This window comes from Dendrobates tinctorius, unplaced genomic scaffold (assembly GCF_039654945.1).
Source record: "Dendrobates tinctorius isolate UK_male_01 unplaced genomic scaffold, ASM3965494v1 ptg000147l, whole genome shotgun sequence".
NCBI classification, from domain to species: Eukaryota; Metazoa; Chordata; class Amphibia; order Anura; family Dendrobatidae; genus Dendrobates; species Dendrobates tinctorius.
The window spans coordinates 13,514,512-13,535,031 of NW_027361814.1; the positions used below are offsets into that span (position 1 = coordinate 13,514,512).

A 20,520-nucleotide genomic window follows, 5' to 3' on the forward strand; every position below is an offset into this window, starting at 1 on the left:
TGCATTGCTGGCTGCATTTGTTGCATTCACATTTATTGTTTGCTGCATTTGTTACATTCACATTCATTGTTTGCTGCATTTGTTACATTCACATGCATTGCTGGCTGCATTTGTTACATTCACATTCATTGTTTGCTGCATTTGTTACATTCACATGCATTGCTGGCTGCATTTGTTACATTCACATGCATTGTTTGCTGCATTTGTTGCATTCACATACATTGTTTGCTGCATTTCTTACATTCACATTCATTGTTTGCTGCATTTGTTACATTCACATGCATTGCTGGCTGCATTTGTTACATTCACATGCATTGCTGGCTGCATTTGTTACATTCACATGCATTGTTTGCTGCATTTGTTACATTCACATGCATTGCTGGCTGCATTTGTTACATTCACATGCATTGCTGGCTGCATTTGTTACATTCACATTCATTGTTTGCTGCATTTGTTACATTCACATGCATTGTTTGCTGCATTTGTTACATTCACATTCATTGCTGGCTGCATTTGCTACATTCACATGCATTGCTGGCTGCATTTGTTACATTCACATGCATTGCTGGCTGCATTTGTTACATTCACATGCATTGCTGGCTGCATTTGTTACATTCACATTCATTGTTTGCTGCATTTGTTACATTCACATTCATTGCTGGCTGCATTTGTTACATTCACATGCATTGCTGGCTGCATTTGTTACATTCACATGCATTGCTGGCTGCATTTGTTACATTCACATGCATTGTTTGCTGCATTTGTTATATTCACATGCATTACTTGCTGCATTTGTTAAATTCACGTGCATTGTTTGCTGCATTGGTTACATTCACATTCATTGTTTGCTGCATTTGTTACATTCACATGCATTGCTGGCTGCATTTGTTGCATTCACATTTATTGTTTGCTGCATTTGTTACATTCACATTCATTGTTTGCTGCATTTGTTACATTCACATGCATTGCTGGCTGCATTTGTTACATTCACATTCATTGTTTGCTGCATTTGTTACATTCACATGCATTGCTGGCTGCATTTGTTACATTCACATGCATTGTTTGCTGCATTTGTTGCATTCACATGCATTGTTTGCTGCATTTCTTACATTCACATTCATTGTTTGCTGCATTTGTTACATTCACATGCATTGCTGGCTGCATTTGTTACATTCACATGCATTGCTGGCTGCATTTGTTACATTCACATGCATTGTTTGCTGCATTTGTTACATTCACATGCATTGCTGGCTGCATTTGTTACATTCACATGCATTGCTGGCTGCATTTGTTACATTCACATTCATTGTTTGCTGCATTTGTTACATTCACATGCATTGTTTGCTGCATTTGTTACATTCACATTCATTGATGGCTGCATTTGCTACATTCACATGCATTGCTGGCTGCATTTGTTACATTCACATGCATTGCTGGCTGCATTTGTTACATTCACATGCATTGCTGGCTGCATTTGTTACATTCACATTCATTGTTTGCTGCATTTGTTACATTCACATTCATTGCTGGCTGCATTTGTTACATTCACATGCATTGCTGGCTGCATTTGTTACATTCACATGCATTGCTGGCTGCATTTGTTACATTCACATGCATTGTTTGCTGCATTTGTTACATTCACATGCATTGCTGGCTGCATTTGTTACATTCACATTCATTGTTTGCTGCATTTGTTACATTCACATTCATTGTTTGCTGCATTTGTTACATTCACATTCATTGCTGGCTGCATTTGTTACATTCACATGCATTGCTGGCTGCATTTGTTACATTCACATGCATTGCTGGCTGCATTTGTTACATTCACATGCATTGTTTGCTGCATTTGTTACATTCACATGCATTGCTGGCTGCATTTGTTATAGAATCATAGAATCATAGAATCATAGAATGGTAGAGTTGGAAGGGACCTCCTGGGCCATCTGGTCCAACCCCCTGCTCAAAGCAGGATTCGCTAAATCATCCCAGTTAGATGTCTGTCCAGCCTCTGTTTGAAGACTTCCATTGAAGGAGAACTCACCACTTCTCGTGGCAGCCTGTTCCACTCATTGATCACTCTAACTGTCAAAAAGTTTTTTCTAATATCTAATCTGTGTCTCCTCCCATTCAGCTTCATCCCATTGCTTCTAGTCTTTCCTTGTGCAAATGAGAATAAAGTTGATCCTTCTACAATGTGACAGCCCTTTAGATATTTGTAGACAGCTATTAAGTCTCCTCTCAGTCTTCTCTTTTGCAAACTAAACATTCCCAAATCCTGCAACCTTTCCTCATAAGACAGGGTTTGCAGACCGGTCACCATTCTGGTCGCTCTTTTCTGAACTTGCTCCAGTTTGTTGATGTCTTTTTTAAAATGTGGTGCCCAAAATTGGACACAATATTCCAGATGAGGTCTGACCAAAGAGGAGTAGAGGGAAATAATTACTTCACGTGATCTAGACTGTATGCTTCTGTTAATACATCCTAGAATTGCATTTGCCTTTTTTGCTGCTGCATCACACTGTTGACTCATATTCAGTCTGTGATCTATTAGTATACCCAAGTCTTTTTCACATGTGCTGTCACTTAGCCCTATTCCTCCCATTCTATATATGCTTTTTTCATTTTTATTGCCCAGATGTAGTACCTTGCATTTCTCCCTGTTAAAAACCATTCTGTTAGTTGCTGCCCACTTCTCCAGTTTATTTAAATCTTTATGAATCCTCTCTCTCTCTTCTCTAGTATTAGCTATCCCTCCTAGCTTTGTGTCATCAGCAAATTTAATCAGTTTACCCTCAATTCCTTCATCTAAATCGTTGATAAAGATGTTGAACAATACAGGGCCCAGGACAGAGCCCTGTGGTACCCCACTTGAGACATTCTTCCAACTGGATGTGCAGCCATTTACGACCACTCTTTGGGTCCGATCACTAAGCCAGTTATGAATCCACCTAACAGTTGCCTTGTCCATTCCATACTTAGTCATTTTTTCAATAAGGATTGTATGAGAGACTTTGTCAAATGCTTTGCTGAAGTCAAGATATACTATATCTACAGCATTTCCTTGATCCACCCAATCAGTAATACCGTCATAGAAGGAAATTAAATTAGTCTGACATGACTTATTAGTTACAAACCCATGCTGACTCTGTTTAATCACTTCATTCTTATCCAGGTATTGACATACATGTTGTTTAATAATTTGTTCAAAGATCTTTCCTGGTATAGAAGTCAGACTCACCGGCCTATAGTTGCCTGGGTCCACCTTCTTCCCCTTTTTGAAGATAGGAACAACATTTGCTCTTCTCCAGTCTTCTGGCACTTCTCCTGTTCTCCAAGAATTTTCAAAGATTATGGAGAGGGGTTCAAAAATTTCTTCTGCTATCTCCTTCAGTACTCTGGGGTGTAATTCATCTGGACCTGGAGACTTGAATTCATTTAGGTTAGCTAAGTGTTTCCTCACTATCTTTCTGTTTATAGATATCCTGGATTCTTCTATTCCCTTAATAGGACAGTGAATAACAGTTGATGTTACATTTCCTTTCTGAGAGAAAACAGATGCAAAATAGGAATTTAAAAGTTCAGCCTTCTCAACATCCTGTCTTACCATTTCATCATTTTCATCCTGTAAAAATCCTATAGCATCTTTGACTTTTCTTTTACTTTTGACATATCCCCAAAATCCTTTATTATTGCTTTTGACATCTCTTGCAAGCCTCAATTCATTTTCAGCTTTAGCTAATCTGATTTGTGCCCTGCAGGTTCTGCAGACAGCATTATATTCTTCTTTAGATATGCCTCCCTCTTTCCATTTTATAAACATTTTTTTCTTCCTTTTTAGCATGTGCTTAAGTTCTGTGTTCATCCATCCTGGTTTCCTTAAATGCTTCCTATTCTTCCCTCTTTTCGGAATTGTTAACAACTGTGCTTTGAGAATTTCATTTTTCAAGATTTCCCATCCTTCCTGGACATTTTTGTCTTTAAGGATATCCAGCCATTGGATCCCTCCAATTCTCTTTCTGAATCCCTTAAAATCTGCCTTTCTGAAATCTAACCTTGACGTCTGAGTCTTCACAGGTCTTCCGCCTCTAGTTATCCAAAATTCTAAAATAGCATGGTCGCTACCTCCTAGGGTCCCAGCCACTTTTACCTCCTCAACCATTTCCTCCCTGTTTATAAGGATTAGATCCAAGGTAGCAGTTCCCCTTGTTTTCTCCTTTACCTTTTGGAAGATAAAGTTGTCAGCAAGAGAGGATAAGAATTTCCTTGACCTGTTAGTTTTGCCTGAGAGAGATTCCCAACAAATGTCTGGATAGTTGAAATCTCCCATGACAACTATGTCATATTTTTTGGAGAACTTGGCCATTTGATGCATAAAGAGTTCATCCATATCTTCAGCTTGCACAGGCGGCCTGTAGTAAATTGTAAATTCACATTCATTGTTTGCTGCATTTGTTACATTCACATTCATTGTTTGCTGCATTTGTTAAATTCACGTGCGCTGCTGGCTGCATTTGTTACATTCACATGCATTGCTGGCTGCATTTGTTACATTCACATGCATTGTTTGCTGCATTTGTTACATTCACATGCATTGCTGGCTGCATTTGTTACATTCACATTCATTGTTTGCTGCATTTGTTACATTCACATTCATTGTTTGCTGCATTTGTTAAATTCACGTGCGCTGCTGGCTGCATTTGTTACATTCACATGCATTGCTGGCTGCATTTGTTACATTCACATTCATTGTTTGCTGCATTTGTTACATTCACATGCATTGTTTGCTGCATTTGTTACATTCACATTCATTGCTGGCTGCATTTGCTACATTCACATGCATTGCTGGCTGCATTTGTTACATTCACATGCATTGCTGGCTGCATTTGTTACATTCACATGCATTGCTGGCTGCATTTGTTACATTCACATGCATTGCTGGCTGCATTTGTTACATTCACATTCATTGTTTGCTGCATTTGTTACATTCACATTCATTGCTGGCTGCATTTGTTACATTCACATGCATTGCTGGCTGCATTTGTTACATTCACATGCATTGCTGGCTGCATTTGTTACATTCACATGCATTGTTTGCTGCATTTGTTACATTCACATGCATTGCTTGCTGCATTTGTTACATTCACATTCATTGTTTGCTGCATTTGTTACATTCACATTCATTGTTTGCTGCATTTGTTACATTCACATGCATTGCTGGCTGCATTTGTTACATTCACATTCATTGCTTGCTGCATTTGTTACATTCACATGCATTGTTTGCTGCATTTGTTACATTCACATGCATTGCTGGCTGCATTTGTTACATTCACATGCATTTCTGGCTGCATTTGTTACATTCACATGCGTTGCTGGCTGCATTTGTTACATTCACATGCATTGCTGGCTGCATTTGTTACATTCACATGCATTGCTGGCTGCATTTGTTACATTCATTGTTTGCTGCATTTGTTACATTCACATTCATTGATTGCTGCATTTGTTATATTCGCGTGCATTTTTTGGCTGCATTTGTTACATTCACATGCGTTGCTTGCTGCATTTGTTACATTCACATTCATTGCTGGCTGCATTTGTTACATTCACATGCATTGCTGGCTGCATTTGTTACATTCACATGCATTGCTGGCTGCATTTGTTACATTCACATGCATTGTTTGCTGCATTTGTTACATTCACATGCATTGCTGGCTGCATTTGTTACATTCACATTCATTGTTTGCTGCATTTGTTACATTCACATTCATTGTTTGCTGCATTTGTTAAATTCACGTGCGCTGCTGGCTGCATTTGTTACATTCACATGCATTGCTGGCTGCATTTGTTACATTCACATGCATTGTTTGCTGCATTTGTTACATTCACATGCATTGCTGGCTGCATTTGTTACATTCACATGCATTGCTGGCTGCATTTGTTACATTCACATGCATTTCTGGCTGCATTTGTTACATTCACATGCGTTGCTGGCTGCATTTGTTACATTCACATGCATTGCTGGCTGCATTTGTTACATTCATTGTTTGCTGCATTTGTTACATTCACATTCATTGATTGCTGCATTTGTTATATTCGCGTGCATTTTTTGGCTGCATTTGTTACATTCACATGCGTTGCTTGCTGCATTTGTTACATTCACATGCATTGCTGGCTGCATTTGTTACATTCACATGCGTTGCTGGCTGCATTTGTTACATTCACATGCATTGCTGGCTGCATTTGTTACATTCACATGCATTGCTGGCTGCATTTGTTACATTCACGTGCATTGCTGGCTGCATTTGTTACATTCACATGCATTGCTGGCTGCATTTGTTACATTCACATTCATTGCTGGCTGCATTTGTTACATTCACATGCATTGCTGGCTGCATTTGCTACATTCACATGCATTGCTGGCTGCATTTGTTACATTCACATTCATTGTTTGCTGCATTTGTTACATTCACATGCATTGCTGGCTGCATTTGTTACATTCACATGCATTGCTGGCTGCATTTGTTACATTCACATGCATTGCTGGCTGCATTTCTTACATTCACATGTATTGCTTTATACATCTGTTATGCATATTTGTTGCAAAATGTGTGAACAGACGCTGACTGCTCCTTCCACACATACTGACTATTCTCAGCTCTCTGTTTAGTACACAGATAAAAGGTTACAGGTGTGTAAATTTTGATTATCATCACATTGTGACTCGTCACTGACACAAGTCAGTCCTCTTTTCAATTCCTTCCTATTTATGGGATTTAGAGATTATCCAGAAGTGTAGTGTATAATTTGTAAATCCTTATAAAGTTCTGTGTTATTCTGTGAATACTCCCCCATTGTGTTCTGTGGGGTGCCATTTCCATGTAATGAATAGTGATGTACTAATTATTTATAGGACTTGATATTTGCGGTATATGACATTTCCTGTTGTCTGTAACGCTGCCCTGTGCAAACAATTCACTTACCAGTCACTGACATAACTGGGGCATACAATCTAATATTCCTATTACAGCCTCCATGCTGTTGGGTGGAAGTGTGCCCCTTTATATAAATGCAGGATACAGTGGCCCCCATGGTCATTCAGTGGCCCCCATTTAGGGATGTGGTAAAGATTGCCGACGGGCACAGGACATAGACAGTTCACCAACAGCATTGCTCATGAAGAGGCAATCAGCTTAATGGTTATAGGGTCTCTCAAGAGGTAATGTGCTTGGTGGTCAGAAACAAACTCACAAGGGGCAAAGGCATATTGGGCTGGTACTTGCTACACTTTGCAGTTCCCCTCCTCTTTGTCCGTCACCTCTCCAGACAGCAATGTTCTGTGTCAGTCTTACACACTCCTGTGGCCTACCCACTCAGCTGTCGTATAAGTCACATTCAGGCATCAAAAACACATAAAAATCACAGTTCTGTATATAAAAAATGACGTTATACAAACATAACAACTATGCAAAGTTTTAGGAGCTCCCCCCTTTTTCCATGCCTAGAAGAGGGGAAAAAGCCACCAAAACCTCAAGAGGATTCTCAGGAATAAGCCTCCTTGCGCTCTCCCTGTAATGCTGGTACTCTAGTGCAAGTGGACTTGTCTCCTTCACCTGAGACAAACTATACAAAAAGCAGTAAAGATTGGAGCTTCCTTCTTTGCTTTTCTGTAGGTCTCTCTATACCTCTATGGTGTCATACCATTTTAGGCGAGTGCTACTCACCCCCACTACAAGCTATCTATGATGCAGACACTTCAGCTCTCCTACTACTACTCAGGCTGTCCATCTGACATCTGCTCAACCCTTTGGTTCTTTTGTTCTTTTTGCCACATGAGCTTAGGTAACCTGCTGATATCTCCACATCAACAGGAACATAACATTGCAGTTCTTAAATTTTGTAAGTGGGTGGTGGTTCTATTTTGAACCCTCAAATTTAACCAGCATGTATAGAAATCCAATCAATGTTTTCTGGAGTGTGGATGGAAATCAGAGTACCTGAGAAACCCACAAAAACGTAGATGGGAAAGTGGCAGACATTTATACAGTGCTTTACTCTGGTTTCATACTTCAAAATATGGCATTAATTTACGTTCTGTATTGCGGACACAACACTGACCTCAACAATTCAACTGAACCAAAGTTAGAAGTTGAACCTAACTCTGGCTGAAGTCTGGATTAGAATGTTTCTGACTTTTCTTTGCATTACCCCCATACATCCATAGGGAACAAATGAAGCACCTATTTGAGAGGGTTCTGCATGTCCAGCTGGATACCTGGGGGGAAGGTAGTCAATGCCAAGAAGTCACTAAGCCTTAACCAGGACAATAAGATACAGGGCTATGATTACAAACGGAAACTTTGCCCAGACTACATTTTTCTTAATAATGAAAACAATGTATGAGCTCTTAAAATACCTTAAACTTGAAGATATGCTGCTAACCATGGTTAAACCCACAGTACAACACATATTATATTTTTAAACGAGCCCTGAAATGTTTTTTTCTCCCCCAGATCTCACCGTGGCTGCTATTATTTGGATTATATGAAGTCAACGCGAATGAATAAAAGGGAAATTTTAACCCAAATTTAGTGTAACCACCCTTTAAAAGCATTCTTACTGTATGTATAATAATGTGCAAAAGTTCTAGGCAGGTGTGGAAAAAATGCTGCAAAGTCAAATTTGAAATATGTATTTTGTATCTTAAACGTCTAACAAAAAGACATTTAAAAAATCACAATTTTGAAGGTTACCCCCATAATACAGTATGTATGTTAGTGGTGGTGTTAGTTCTTGCCATGTGGGCGATACCTTTCAAAGTGTTGCTTTTTTAAATGATTTTGTTGGAAGTTTATTGAATACATGATAAATATTTCATAATGTAGTTTTTGAGTGTGCCTTCTTTTCTGGTTTTGCTTTTGGTCCAAAAATGCAGCTTCCAACATCCTTCTTGGTTGCACATGGTGCACTTTGAAACCCCCTAATGATGGTCCAGAACTATAAGGATATGTTTTCACTTAGCGCATTCCTTGCGCTTTGGACGGAGCGGAAAGCCCGCTCCGCCCAAAGCTCTGCCCCCTTCTGTCACGCAGTGATTCCGGATGTGCTCATTGAACACATCCAGAATCGCCGCATCATATACATAGAGTAGGCTATTTACCTTCTGGAGACCAAGCGTGTCCACAAGGTAAACAGACACGCTGCGTTCTAAAAAGACGCGCCGCATGTCTGGTTTCGTGGGTGTGTCACCCGCGTATTAGGACACATAGTGGAGACGGGATTTCATGAAATCCCCTCCACTATGCTGTAACATCTGGACGCTGCGGATTAAACGCTGCGGCTGTACACAGCGTTCAATCCGCAGCAAATCCGGATGTAATGCGCCACGAGGAAACTCACCCTTACTATGATCGTTGTGTATCCCATATCCCGTCACCTGTAAATACTCGTACTAGTGCACGCAATTGATTATATTGGATGAGTTCTATCTGTGGTTTTCACGGATGACCTTGTGCCTACGATATGGGGATGTGCACGTGTCCAAAAATGGAGACATGTCCGATTTTGATCCAAGTCTATGGGTATGTGGAAAACATCGAACCACACTTGGATGACATCTGAGTGTGCTCCGATTTTCAATGACATAAAGGAGAAGGAGGAGAGACTTTTTTTCCTTAACACCTTCGAGGAAAAATGATGCCACTTTGATCAAAATCTGATCCAAATAATCAGACCTTTTTTCTTGGATGGACTAAAAACGGTTTTGTTCATCTACAAGGAAGAATATATTTCTAATGGAGAATACCTGTATAATAAAATGTACAAAGGGCAAAGGGGCATACCACAGCTATAAAATCAGAGACACAAAATAGTAGGAACCTAGAGCAGGTAATGGGGTCATTATTACAGTATATATATCTATACGACATGGATAACAGCCAAACCCATAATGTAATAGCCACCTCTGTATGTATAGTTATGGACAGGATGAGTCAAATTCCCCGAGCTCAGGCTATAATAAAATAGTAATAATAATATTATTGCTGCTAATACCAATAAACATTTTAATAAGGTTTGCCGTGTATGTAAATAGTAACCTTTCAGAATAGGCAGATTCCATAACAATGCCTGGGTAGAAGGCATGGCAGCTATGGAGGGAAAGAAGTGATTAAGGTTGCCCATTTCCAATCCTGCGGAGCAATTGGCCATAAATGTTGATGATAGCACACGAGAATGGGAAAAGTATTGCAGGTCACTAAGAAAGCAAGAAAAGGACAAAAAGACACAAAGGACAAAGTAATCCTGAACTTTAAATCCTGACGGATCAGATCAACATTCTTTGTCATGTTATCATACACCCTGCCGAGTGTATTCCTAGGACTTCCTAGGTCCCCACTCCCCACATGTGCACTGTTCTGTCATATTTGAAACCCTAAATTACTCACCGTTCAGCAAAAGATAAAGGAAACCCAGGAGCAGCCACTTCTCCCCCATATCTGAATATGGTGGTTTGAGCGTTTTTGGGTTCCTCATTGGGAAGACAGTCACTGGTCCTGTGACACAATCATTTCACAGAACTGGAAGAGCCAGGTCTCAACCCTTTCCTGGCAGGTTGGAGAAAGAGAGTTTGCTGATAACTTGCACTGGAGTGCTCCCCAGCTCTCAGGTATGTGTAGGAACCAGTCTCACAAGTTATTCGACCCTTGAACACTCGAAGGGAGAAGAATTAGCTTAGGAGGATGACTCAGTGTGCAGAGCATGTAAGGCAGAGAAGGCTTATTTACATACAGGATAATGCCGCCGTGCATACAGCTGCTTAACACCGGGAAGAACAGAATATGCAATAACTACACACAATACAGGGCCAAACCTAACACAAGAGCATGACTTCAGATATGTGAGACGTTCCGTAATTAATTGCCTGTGACAGCCAAGAAGAGTGTCATGCCGTAAGGAATTTGCAAGCAAGGACGTATTTATAGAAAATTCAGAGGTTGGGCCCAAAAGGTCCCTTTGACCAATATCAGAAGACCAATTCTATTAGAGGCCTGTGATGGTTGGGGGTCATGTTGTAGATTTTGAATTGGGGCTCACGAGCTTGATTACAATGCCTATTACCCCCTCTCCCAACATGAAGCTAGGGAGGAGGTCTTGGAAAATATACTTGACTAACTAAACCTTCAAGAATGTGATGCCCCAGGTAGTAGCCTCTCTAGTGAGCAAGAAAATCATGAAGGCCATCTTGACTAGGTTGGAACGAAATAATAAAGCTCAAAGAGGCTAATGAATTCTCAACAGGTTTTAGGATCTTTGTCAAGCCATGGAAATGCTGATGACACCGTGGGACCAACATGGAAGGCTCATGTGGAGGAGTTACAATGGAGGTCTGAAGGACCATCGAAGTTGTTAGAGTAAGAATCGGGGGTTGCATGGTGTGCTGATGACTGGAGATTTCCTAAAAAGCATCTACAAATTTTTGTTGATAAAGGCCCTGTTGGCTCACGTGTTTTCAAAGCTTGTGTCGTCAGACATGGGAGTAGACCGCGCAACGCTCTTAGGATCCACAGCATGCTGATACTGTAATATCGCATTACATGTGGGGATCCCTTAAGCCAAAATTGGTTATAGAAACTTTTTCATTCATTACCCTTAATGGGCATTTGTAAGGAGGACCACGTGAATCCAAAATTTCTCTCAAGAATGGAGCCCCATTGCGCGCTACTTTCGGAGGAGTCATGTACCAGAATAAGGACTACCCCTAGAATGGCAGGCCAGCTTCTTGAGATAAATCCAGGCCATATTAATGGGACACACATCTGCCATACATGCATATTACAGCCATATAAAGACAAGAAGGTAGGTTAGGTGAAAGAAATGGCATTAGCGGTCTCCTGTGGCTCTCGGGACACAGGTTGCGCACCTCTGAATTCTAGTAACAGAAAAACAAAACTGCAAAAAGTGATGGACAAAACATCCCCAGAAGGACGCCATTAACTAATATTGTGGTTCATTTGGTTTCTTTTCATTTTAATGTAAAAAAAGTGCGGCATGTTCAGCAGTTTTATTAATGAAAAAAAACAAAACAGAATTTGTGACTGAGCCTCCTGATGGTAACTTCGATGTACAGTAGGTGTGAACATGGCCTTAGACACACTTCCATTCTTCCTATGTAGTCAGCGAGACAGGGTGCGTGCGCTTTATGTTCAGCTAAAATGTATGAAAGGTAATAGAAATGTCAACAGACTATTTCAGACTTCAGGGCTGACGGAGTACAGACAACCTCTCCCCCCAGAGGACAAAGAGTGGTAGGAGAGCTGCATATAGAGGCTTTATGTGTTGGCATACTTCTACTATCCTGACCTATCTCAGTGCAAGAGCTGTCATCTCAGGAGCAGAGACAATGTCTCTACTCTACAGTTAGTGTCCGGTGCGAAAACGCTGAAGTTCGGAGTTCCAGGGGAAGTCTGTTGGAGAGTTTTTTCCAACTGCAAAATTTGGGTCCCCATACATTTCAATGGGTATCGGGTTCTGGTTCAAGTTTGGGTACCCTAACTGTGGACTAAAGTCCAGGTCGGGTACCAAACCCGAACTTCCACGGGTCCGCTAATCTCTCCTCAGGAGAACTGCAGTGGCCAAGAAATGTCAGTATATTGTTCGCACCCTGTGGTTAGGAGGACAACTGCAATATTTCCAAATTTTTTTTATTTGTATAGTCTCCAAAAAATAAACAAAAGGAGTATATAATTAAATGCCTTAGAGGAAGGACGGCTTCAGGTCCGAAACGCGTCAGGCATTGGGAGCTTCCCCCTCATGTATTGTTTTTTAACCATGAAGATTTTTTGAATAAAGATGTTTTTTATGGAAAAATCTCCAGTGCCGGAAAAATCCTTTGTCTTCAGTCTATAATTGAAGCCTATACTTTAAAGGGATTGTCCAGTGAAGATAAATTATCACCTACCCACAGAATAGCTGATAACTTCTAGATTGGTGTGTCTCTGACCGCTGATATCTGCACCAATCGGCAGAATAGGGCAGTTCATCCCCATTAGCATGGAAAGTCAGTGCTCATGCTCGACTGCAACCAAGTGCTTTTCCATGGGGCTGCTGAGCACTGCAATCCACTTTTTCAGTCAGTTGCTACATGTCCTGCTGCGTAGCCGAGATACCCCTGTCTAATGTCACTGTCCTCCCTTAACAGCCCCTTCTTACCTCTCAGCTGTCAGGCATTCAGAGGAAAAATGCCGACATCCCCCTATAATCAAAGCACCACTGTCTCCTCTATGTATGTGCAGCTTCATTGCCCTCCTCTCCCCCTTTCTATTCTTTGCATAGAATAGTCGAGTTATAAGCTCCCATAAAAATGTTTCCCGTTCATCTGCTATGGAGGCCTGGAACATTTCCCACTGCAAAGGCAAATAGTGGAATACCACCCAAAGGATCATGTTGTCAAAAACAAAACACACCATGAGGTTATTGTTGTAGTTACATAGGTTTTATAGGAATTTTGCTCCATATTACAAAACCAACATTTCATAAAATCTCCTTCACGAGCCGATGACAAAAATCCTCAGCAGAAATTGCACGGTGCTATTATTCACTGTCAATGACAGGATTTATTTTTTTGCCACAGCTGTTTTACTGTAAAAAAATGGGGATCGGCACTGGTTTTTGTTTGTCATGTTGTTTCTATAGGTGAAGATAGGGACCCAAGAAATGGGTAACGCGCCCGGCCAACAGGCCGCTACGATGTGATGGCAGCTATGATGTGCCAGGCAGTTTTGATGTGATGGCAGCTACAGGTGTGCTCAAAAGTTTACATCCCCGGCAGAATTTTTGCTTTCTTTGATAAAATCAAAGAGTATGAATGATAGCACCAAAACTTTTTCTCCACTCAAGGTTAGTGGTTGGGTAAAGCCATTTATTGTCAAACTACTGTGTTTTCTTTTTAAATCATAATGACAACCCAAAACATTCAAATGACCCTGATCAAAAGTTCACATACCCCATTTCTTAATACCGTGTATTGCCCCCTCTAACATCAATGACAGCTTGAAGTCTTTTGTGGTAGTTGTGGATGAGGTTCTTTATTTTCTCAGATGGTAAAGCTGCCCACTCTTCTTGGCAAAAAGCCTCCAGTTCCTGTCTAGCATGAACTGTGTGCTTGACTTCTCCCCAGAGTGGCTCAATGATATTGAAGTCAGGAGACTGAGATGGTCACTCCAGAACCTTCACTATGTTCTGCTGTAGCCAATGACAAGCTGACTTGGCCTTGTGTTTTGGATCTTTGTCATATTGGAACGTCCAAGTACGTCCCATGCGTAGCTTCCGGGCTGATGAGTGCAAATTTGCCTCCAGTATTTTCTGATAACATGCTGCATTCATCTTTCCTTCAACTTTGACCAAGGTTCATGTGTCTTTGTAGCTCACACATCCCCAAAACATCAGAGATCCACCTCTGTGCTTTACAGTAGGAATGGTGTTCCTTTCACCATAGGCCTTGTTGACCTCTCTCCAAATGTAACATTTAAGGTTGTTGCCAAAAAGTTCAATTTTGGGGTCATCACTCCAAATTACCTTGTTCCAGAAGTTTTGAGGCTTGTCTCTGTGCTGTTTTGCCTATTGTAGGTGAGATACTTTGTGTCATGTGTGCAGTAATGGCTTTCTTCTGGCGACTTGACCATGCAGCCCATTTTTCTTCAAGTGCCTCCTTATTGTGCATCTTGGAACAAGCACACCGCTAATTTTCAGAGAGTCCAGTATTTCAGCTGATGTTAGGTGCAGCTGATGTTTCGTACAGTTGTGGATGAAATTTTTGTTGGTCAACCTGACCATGGTTTTGTTTTTACAGAGCCCCTTATTTTCCATTTGTTAAACATAGTTTGAACGCTTCTGACTGGCATTGTCAATTCCTTGGATATCTTTTTGTATCCCTTTCCTGTTTTATACAGTTCAACAACCTTTTCCAGTAAATCCGTTGGCAATTCTTTTGTTTTCTCCACGACTTGCAATCCAGAAACATCAGTGGCTGGATGAAAGATGCAAGAGTCTCTCTGGATCCCAGAAACTCACTCAGCTTTTATGCACAAACACTGATTAAAAGCAAAGAAGTCACAGATGAGGATGTTACCTTTAGTAGCCAGTCAAACCCATTTGTGTCAACTTATGTGGATGTTATCAGGCCAAAATCACCAGGGTATGTAAACTTTTGATCAGGGTCATTTCAATGTTTTGGGTTGCAAATATGATTTAAAAAGAGAAAACACAATAGTTTTACAATAAATGGCTTCACCCAACCACTAATCACGAGTGGAGAAGTTTTGGTGTTATCATTCATATTCTCTGAAAAAAGGCCAAGAAAGCAAAAATTCTGCTGGGGTATGTAAACTTTTGACCACAACTGTATGATGTGACGAGCAGCTATGATGTGATTGCAGCTATGATGCGACGGGCAGCTGTGATGTGATGGCAGCTATGATGTGACGAGCAGCTATGAAGTGACGAGCAGCTGTGATGCGACGGGCAGCTATGATAAGATGGGCAGATGTGACGGGCAGCTATGATGTGACGGGCAGCTATAATGTGAAGGGCAGTTGTGATGTGACGGGCAGCTATCATGTGATGGCAGCTATGACATGACAGGCAGCTATGATGTGACGGGCAGCTATCATGTGATGGCAGCTATGATGTGACGGGCAGCATAGCTCACCGATTGGCTGAATAGCTGCTGATGTAGCAACAACACTGCAGACAATAACAGTCACTAGGAGCAGCAGTGGAGTCAATGCTGGACCCAGGAAGGGGGAGTAAGGCCCAATTTGCTTTTTAAACAAACAGCAGGAGAGGAACAGGGTTTTTAGAAACTTCATTTAATCTTTAAGGCGTTATTTGGGACTATTTAATTACTTTTACTATGGGCCTAAGAGCTGACAGTTATTTGCCACCTAACTGCCTGTTATGCTTCGCGACAATCTCTTCCGGCAGATTGGTCACAGCCGGTTATTTTGTCTTTTCCGCTTAAATCATTTTGACAGAGCTGCAGCTTCTCTTCTGCTCTGCTTTGTTGACAGAATGACTGCCGATGTCATGCTGACTGACATCTGGCTCCCCACTGCCTAACAGCAGGGAGCCGACAGTCAGAATGACACTCACAATCACTCTGTCAACAGTGGAGCCTGGAAGAGGAAGAGCTGCTCTGATGATGTGCAGCAGCTGAGTCCAAAGGCAGTAGCGGTCGGTGACCCGCCTGCTAATTTTAAGCCCATATTTAAAAAAAAATAATAGTCTTGGACAGTCCCTCTAAAAAAATGGATCCATGTAGCTTCCCTTATTTAACCTCTTTATGACCTCCGCCGTACTAGTACGGTAGACGTCGCTTCCCTCTGTTTGATGTGGGCTCCGGCGGTGAGCTGACATGTGCCCGGATTAGCCGCGGGTGGAATCGCGATCCACCCGCAGCTATTAACTTGATAAATGCAGCTGTCAAACTCTGACAACAGAATTTAACATGCACATCCAGCCATCGGGTCGGAAATCCTCCCACCGGTGACCACCACCACATGATTGCGGGTCACTGTTGGGTTGGCATGACAACCAGAGGTCTCCTGGAGACCTCTATGGTTGTCAGTGCTGGATTGCTATGAGCGCCGCCCGGTGGTTGGCGCTCATAGCAAGTCAGCAATTCTACTACATACAAGTGATTTGATCATCGCCTGAGTACAGCAGAGCCGATCGGGTTATGGCAGCTTCTAGTCTCCCATGGAGACTATTCAAGCATTCAACAAGTTAAAAAAAAAAAAGTCTTTAAAAATATATTTTTTAAAATAAATGTTTAAATCACCCCCCTTTTGCCCCATTCAAAATAAAACAATAAAAAAATGAAACATACACATATTTGGTATTGCTGCTTTCAGAATCGCCTGATCTATCAACAAAGGATTAACCCGATCGCTTATGGCGTAGCGAGAAAAAAAGTCAAAAAGACAGAATTAGGTTTTTTGGTCGCTATGGCATTGCATTAAAATGCAATAACAAGCGATCAAAAGATCATATCTGCACCAAAATGGTATAATTAAAAACGTCAGCTCGGCGAGCAAAAAATAAGCCCTCACCCAACCCGAGATCACGAAAAATGGAGACGCTACGGATACCGAAAAATGGCACAATTTTTTTTTTTTTAACAAACTTTGGATTTTTTTTCACTACCTGTCACTTTTTTGGCCTACTAGGTAAAAATATCATTTGAGTGTCAGCTATGCGTTCCACAACTAGTTCTGAAAGCCTCTGACTCCCCATGTATCGCCCATAAAAACCTTTTTTATTTGTCCCATGCAGCCTCATCTAATGGAATATGTTCCACTGTCACATCATTCTCCCCTGATGAACCTGCAAAGGGGGAAACGTGTCGAGAGTGAAAGTGTTTGTACCTCAGAAAGATTACATGACCATGGGTTTCAGCTGTCCCCATATGCACAATAATTATTGTATGCAGTAAAGCATGAATAAGTGCCGGTTTTGAAAATCTGCTGTGGTTTTTGGCACACAGGTGTGTGGTATACCACTAAGATTGTTGCATGAATGACTACAGAATTTATCTATGTTTCTGCTTGTTTTTTGATGGTGTCTTGATTATGTGGAGATTATTCACTGTTACCATACTGGCTTTCTGTCTATATGTTTATTCTATTTGAAGGACCATATATGATCATGGGTTTCAGTTGCTTCTAGGTGGCATCATACACTTGGATGATTATTATATTTATTAAACATGACCAACTGCTTGGGTGTTGGCTATCTCATCCAATTGGTTCACAGGTGTGCAATCTTATGAGGAACTGCAGGTTCTATTGACTATTTCTGTGGTTCAGTTGGCATGTACTGTATATGATGTGTGCACTGTCACCCAATTGGTTTATCGTTGGGTCATATTAGGTCATCTTGTATCAATAAGATCTGTGGACATTTTTTACACCGAGTGTGACCCTACTCAGAAAAAGAATTCTTTTCTCATTATATTCTGAGTAGGGTTTTGATATGGTGCTACAATAATATGTGAATGGCTGGTTGTATAATTAGGGGTGTGTGATCTACCTCTCCCTGCTTCTTCTACATATTTTTTGTTTTGTTAAAATTTGTACACACTATCATGAAGATCCATCTGATGAAAATACAGGCCATCTGACTCTCTTTTTCTCACTTTACGTCTTATAGGGAGGTGTAGGAGAGTAGGGACAGCCGTTAGACGAGCGGGGGCGCCAGTCTCGAATTTCTTAGGGTGCCAACCTCCGCATCTAGGTAGGCCATCAGACAGGATATATTCTAGGGTCAGTTGACTTTTTCTGCACATCGTCTGAGTGGGACTGGCATTTAGTGTAGCACCTTTATAGGTGTTTTTTTTTGCTATTGATGAGGCTTTTTTTAGCATTAGCACCTCTGTAGTATACATCCACAACCTGAGTCCTCCATACATCTGTGACCTCGTCTCCCGGTACTTACCTGCACAAAACCTTCGATCCTCACAAGATCTCCTCCTGTACTCCCCTCTTATCTCCTCTTCCCACAATCGCATAGAAGACTTCTCCCGCGCATCCCCCCTACTCTGGAACTCTCTACCACAACATATGAGACTCTCGCCTACCATGGAAACCTTCAAAAAGAACCCGAAGACCTACCTCTTCCGACAAGCCTTCAACCTGCAGCAACTACCGATCCACGACCAGCTCTATCCTCACCTACTGTATTCTCACCCATCCCTTGTAGATTGTGAGCCCCCGCGGGCAGGGTCCTCTCTCCTCCTGTACAAGTTGTGACTTGTATTGTTTAAGAATACTGTTCTTATTTTTATTATGTATACCCCTCCTCACATGTAAAGCGCCATGGAATAAATGGCACTATAATAATAAATAATAATAATACATCTTTAGTGGAAGTGTTTTCTCCGACCAGCTATTTATCTTGGTAAATTACGACTGGTTGGAGATTGTTTTTTCAAAATATCTTTTCAATTTTTTCTATTTTGCTAGTATTATTAGCTCACTAAAGTGAGGTATGGGCCTATACAGAAGAGAGAATTGCATTATTGTTATGTGCATCAAAGAAAGTTTTTAAGCTAGTACTTAATAAAGTGATTTTTTATGGTTTTTTTCTAGTAAGTCGGTTTAGTTAACCTTATTCTATTCAATTTGTGTAAGATTTGTCCCGCACTGTATGGTAAACTGTTCGGTCCGGTCAGATGGGCGATGCCTCTGTTCCCTCACTCCACCCCTCCTCAGCTTGCTATACGCATTCTTCGCTGTGAAGATCGCGTACATATTTCGCGTGTGCGCAGTATGCTTTGCCCAACTGAGGGCAAAGCTGGAAATCAGTAGTGCGCATGCGCCGGCATACACACTTATTTCTTACGTCCCGAAAGTATTTCGAGGCCATGCGCACTACTGATTTTCGGCTTTGCCCTTAGTTGGGCAAAGCATACTGCGCACGCGCGAGGTCACATTTCAATGCGCACGCGCAAAATATGTACGCATTCTGCGATCTTCACAGCGAAAAATGCGTACAGAAAGCCAAGTAGGGGTGGAGTGACCAAATAGAGGCAACGCCCATCGGACCGGACAGAACAGATTAACATACAGCGGGGAACAAATAAAGGTTTTTATGGGCGATACATGGGGAGTCAGGGGGTTTCAGAACTAGTTGTGGAACGCACAGCTGACACTCAAATGATATTTTTACCTAGTAGGCCAAAAAAGAAGTGACAGGTTGCCTTTAAATAAAAAAAGAACCTAGACATGTTTAGTACCTATGTACTTGTAATGACCTGGAGAATCATAATGGCAGGGCAGTTTTAGCATTTAGTGAACACGGTGAAAAAAAGTGGGATTGCACTTTTTTTGCAATTTCACCGCACTTGGAATTTTTTTCCCGTTTTTGAGTACACGACACAGTAAAACCAGTGGTGTCGTTCAAAAGTACAACTCGTCCCGCAAAAAACAAGCCCTCCCTCGGCCATATTGGCCGAAAAATAAAAAAGTTACGTCTCTGGGAAGAAGGGGAGCGAAAAACGAAAACACAAAAATAACAAAGGGCAAGGTCTGAAAGGGGTTAAAGGCTAATCCAGATACATCCACTGGCTGATGGGCTGCAGCGGTCACGTGACACATCACGAGCAGCAGCGGTTGAGGGTGGGTGTCAGCTGCTAATCCCTATGGGGGTCCTGAAGTGAATACGCAGGGGTGGTCTTGGTAGTGGACAACCCCTTGAAGGAAACGGATACAAAAAACGGAAACCGGCACAAATGTGTCAAGACCCAGCCATTGTCTATGCAGGCAGCTAGGTGTCCATGTGAACAAGGCCCTTTCAGGCCGCCAACACTTCGCATAATGGAGTCTAATTAGCCTTAGTGAGTAATCTGCACTCCTCACCGTGCACTCTGGCATTATGGCCGTCACCGCAGTAGCCGGTACAACCGGTACAACAGCCGGGCGGCGGTTAATGACGTCACACACCTAGACTGCGCGTGCGCGGCGCTAATCA

General features: G+C 41.5%; 1 protein-coding gene across 4 annotated transcripts in view; it reads right to left on the reverse strand.

Annotated features, from left to right (window-relative positions):
• The window catches only part of LOC141049737 (disintegrin and metalloproteinase domain-containing protein 9-like), a 90,554-nt gene extending 70,098 nt beyond the window's left edge, over nucleotides 1-20,456 (reverse strand). The window contains exon 1 of one of the 4 annotated variants that reach the window (XM_073546453.1): nucleotides 20,409-20,456. Coding sequence is in view for 1 of the 4 variants with exons in the window: in XM_073546451.1 (XP_073402552.1) it covers nucleotides 10,440-10,527 (88 nt within the window). In the remaining 3 variants the exon portion in view is untranslated. Of the gene's footprint in view, nucleotides 1-10,439; nucleotides 10,651-20,408 lie in introns of those variants that run through there. The other 3 variants (XM_073546459.1, XM_073546451.1, XM_073546456.1) reach the window with 3 other exon arrangements.
• Between the last annotated feature and the right edge of the window lie 64 nt (nucleotides 20,457-20,520).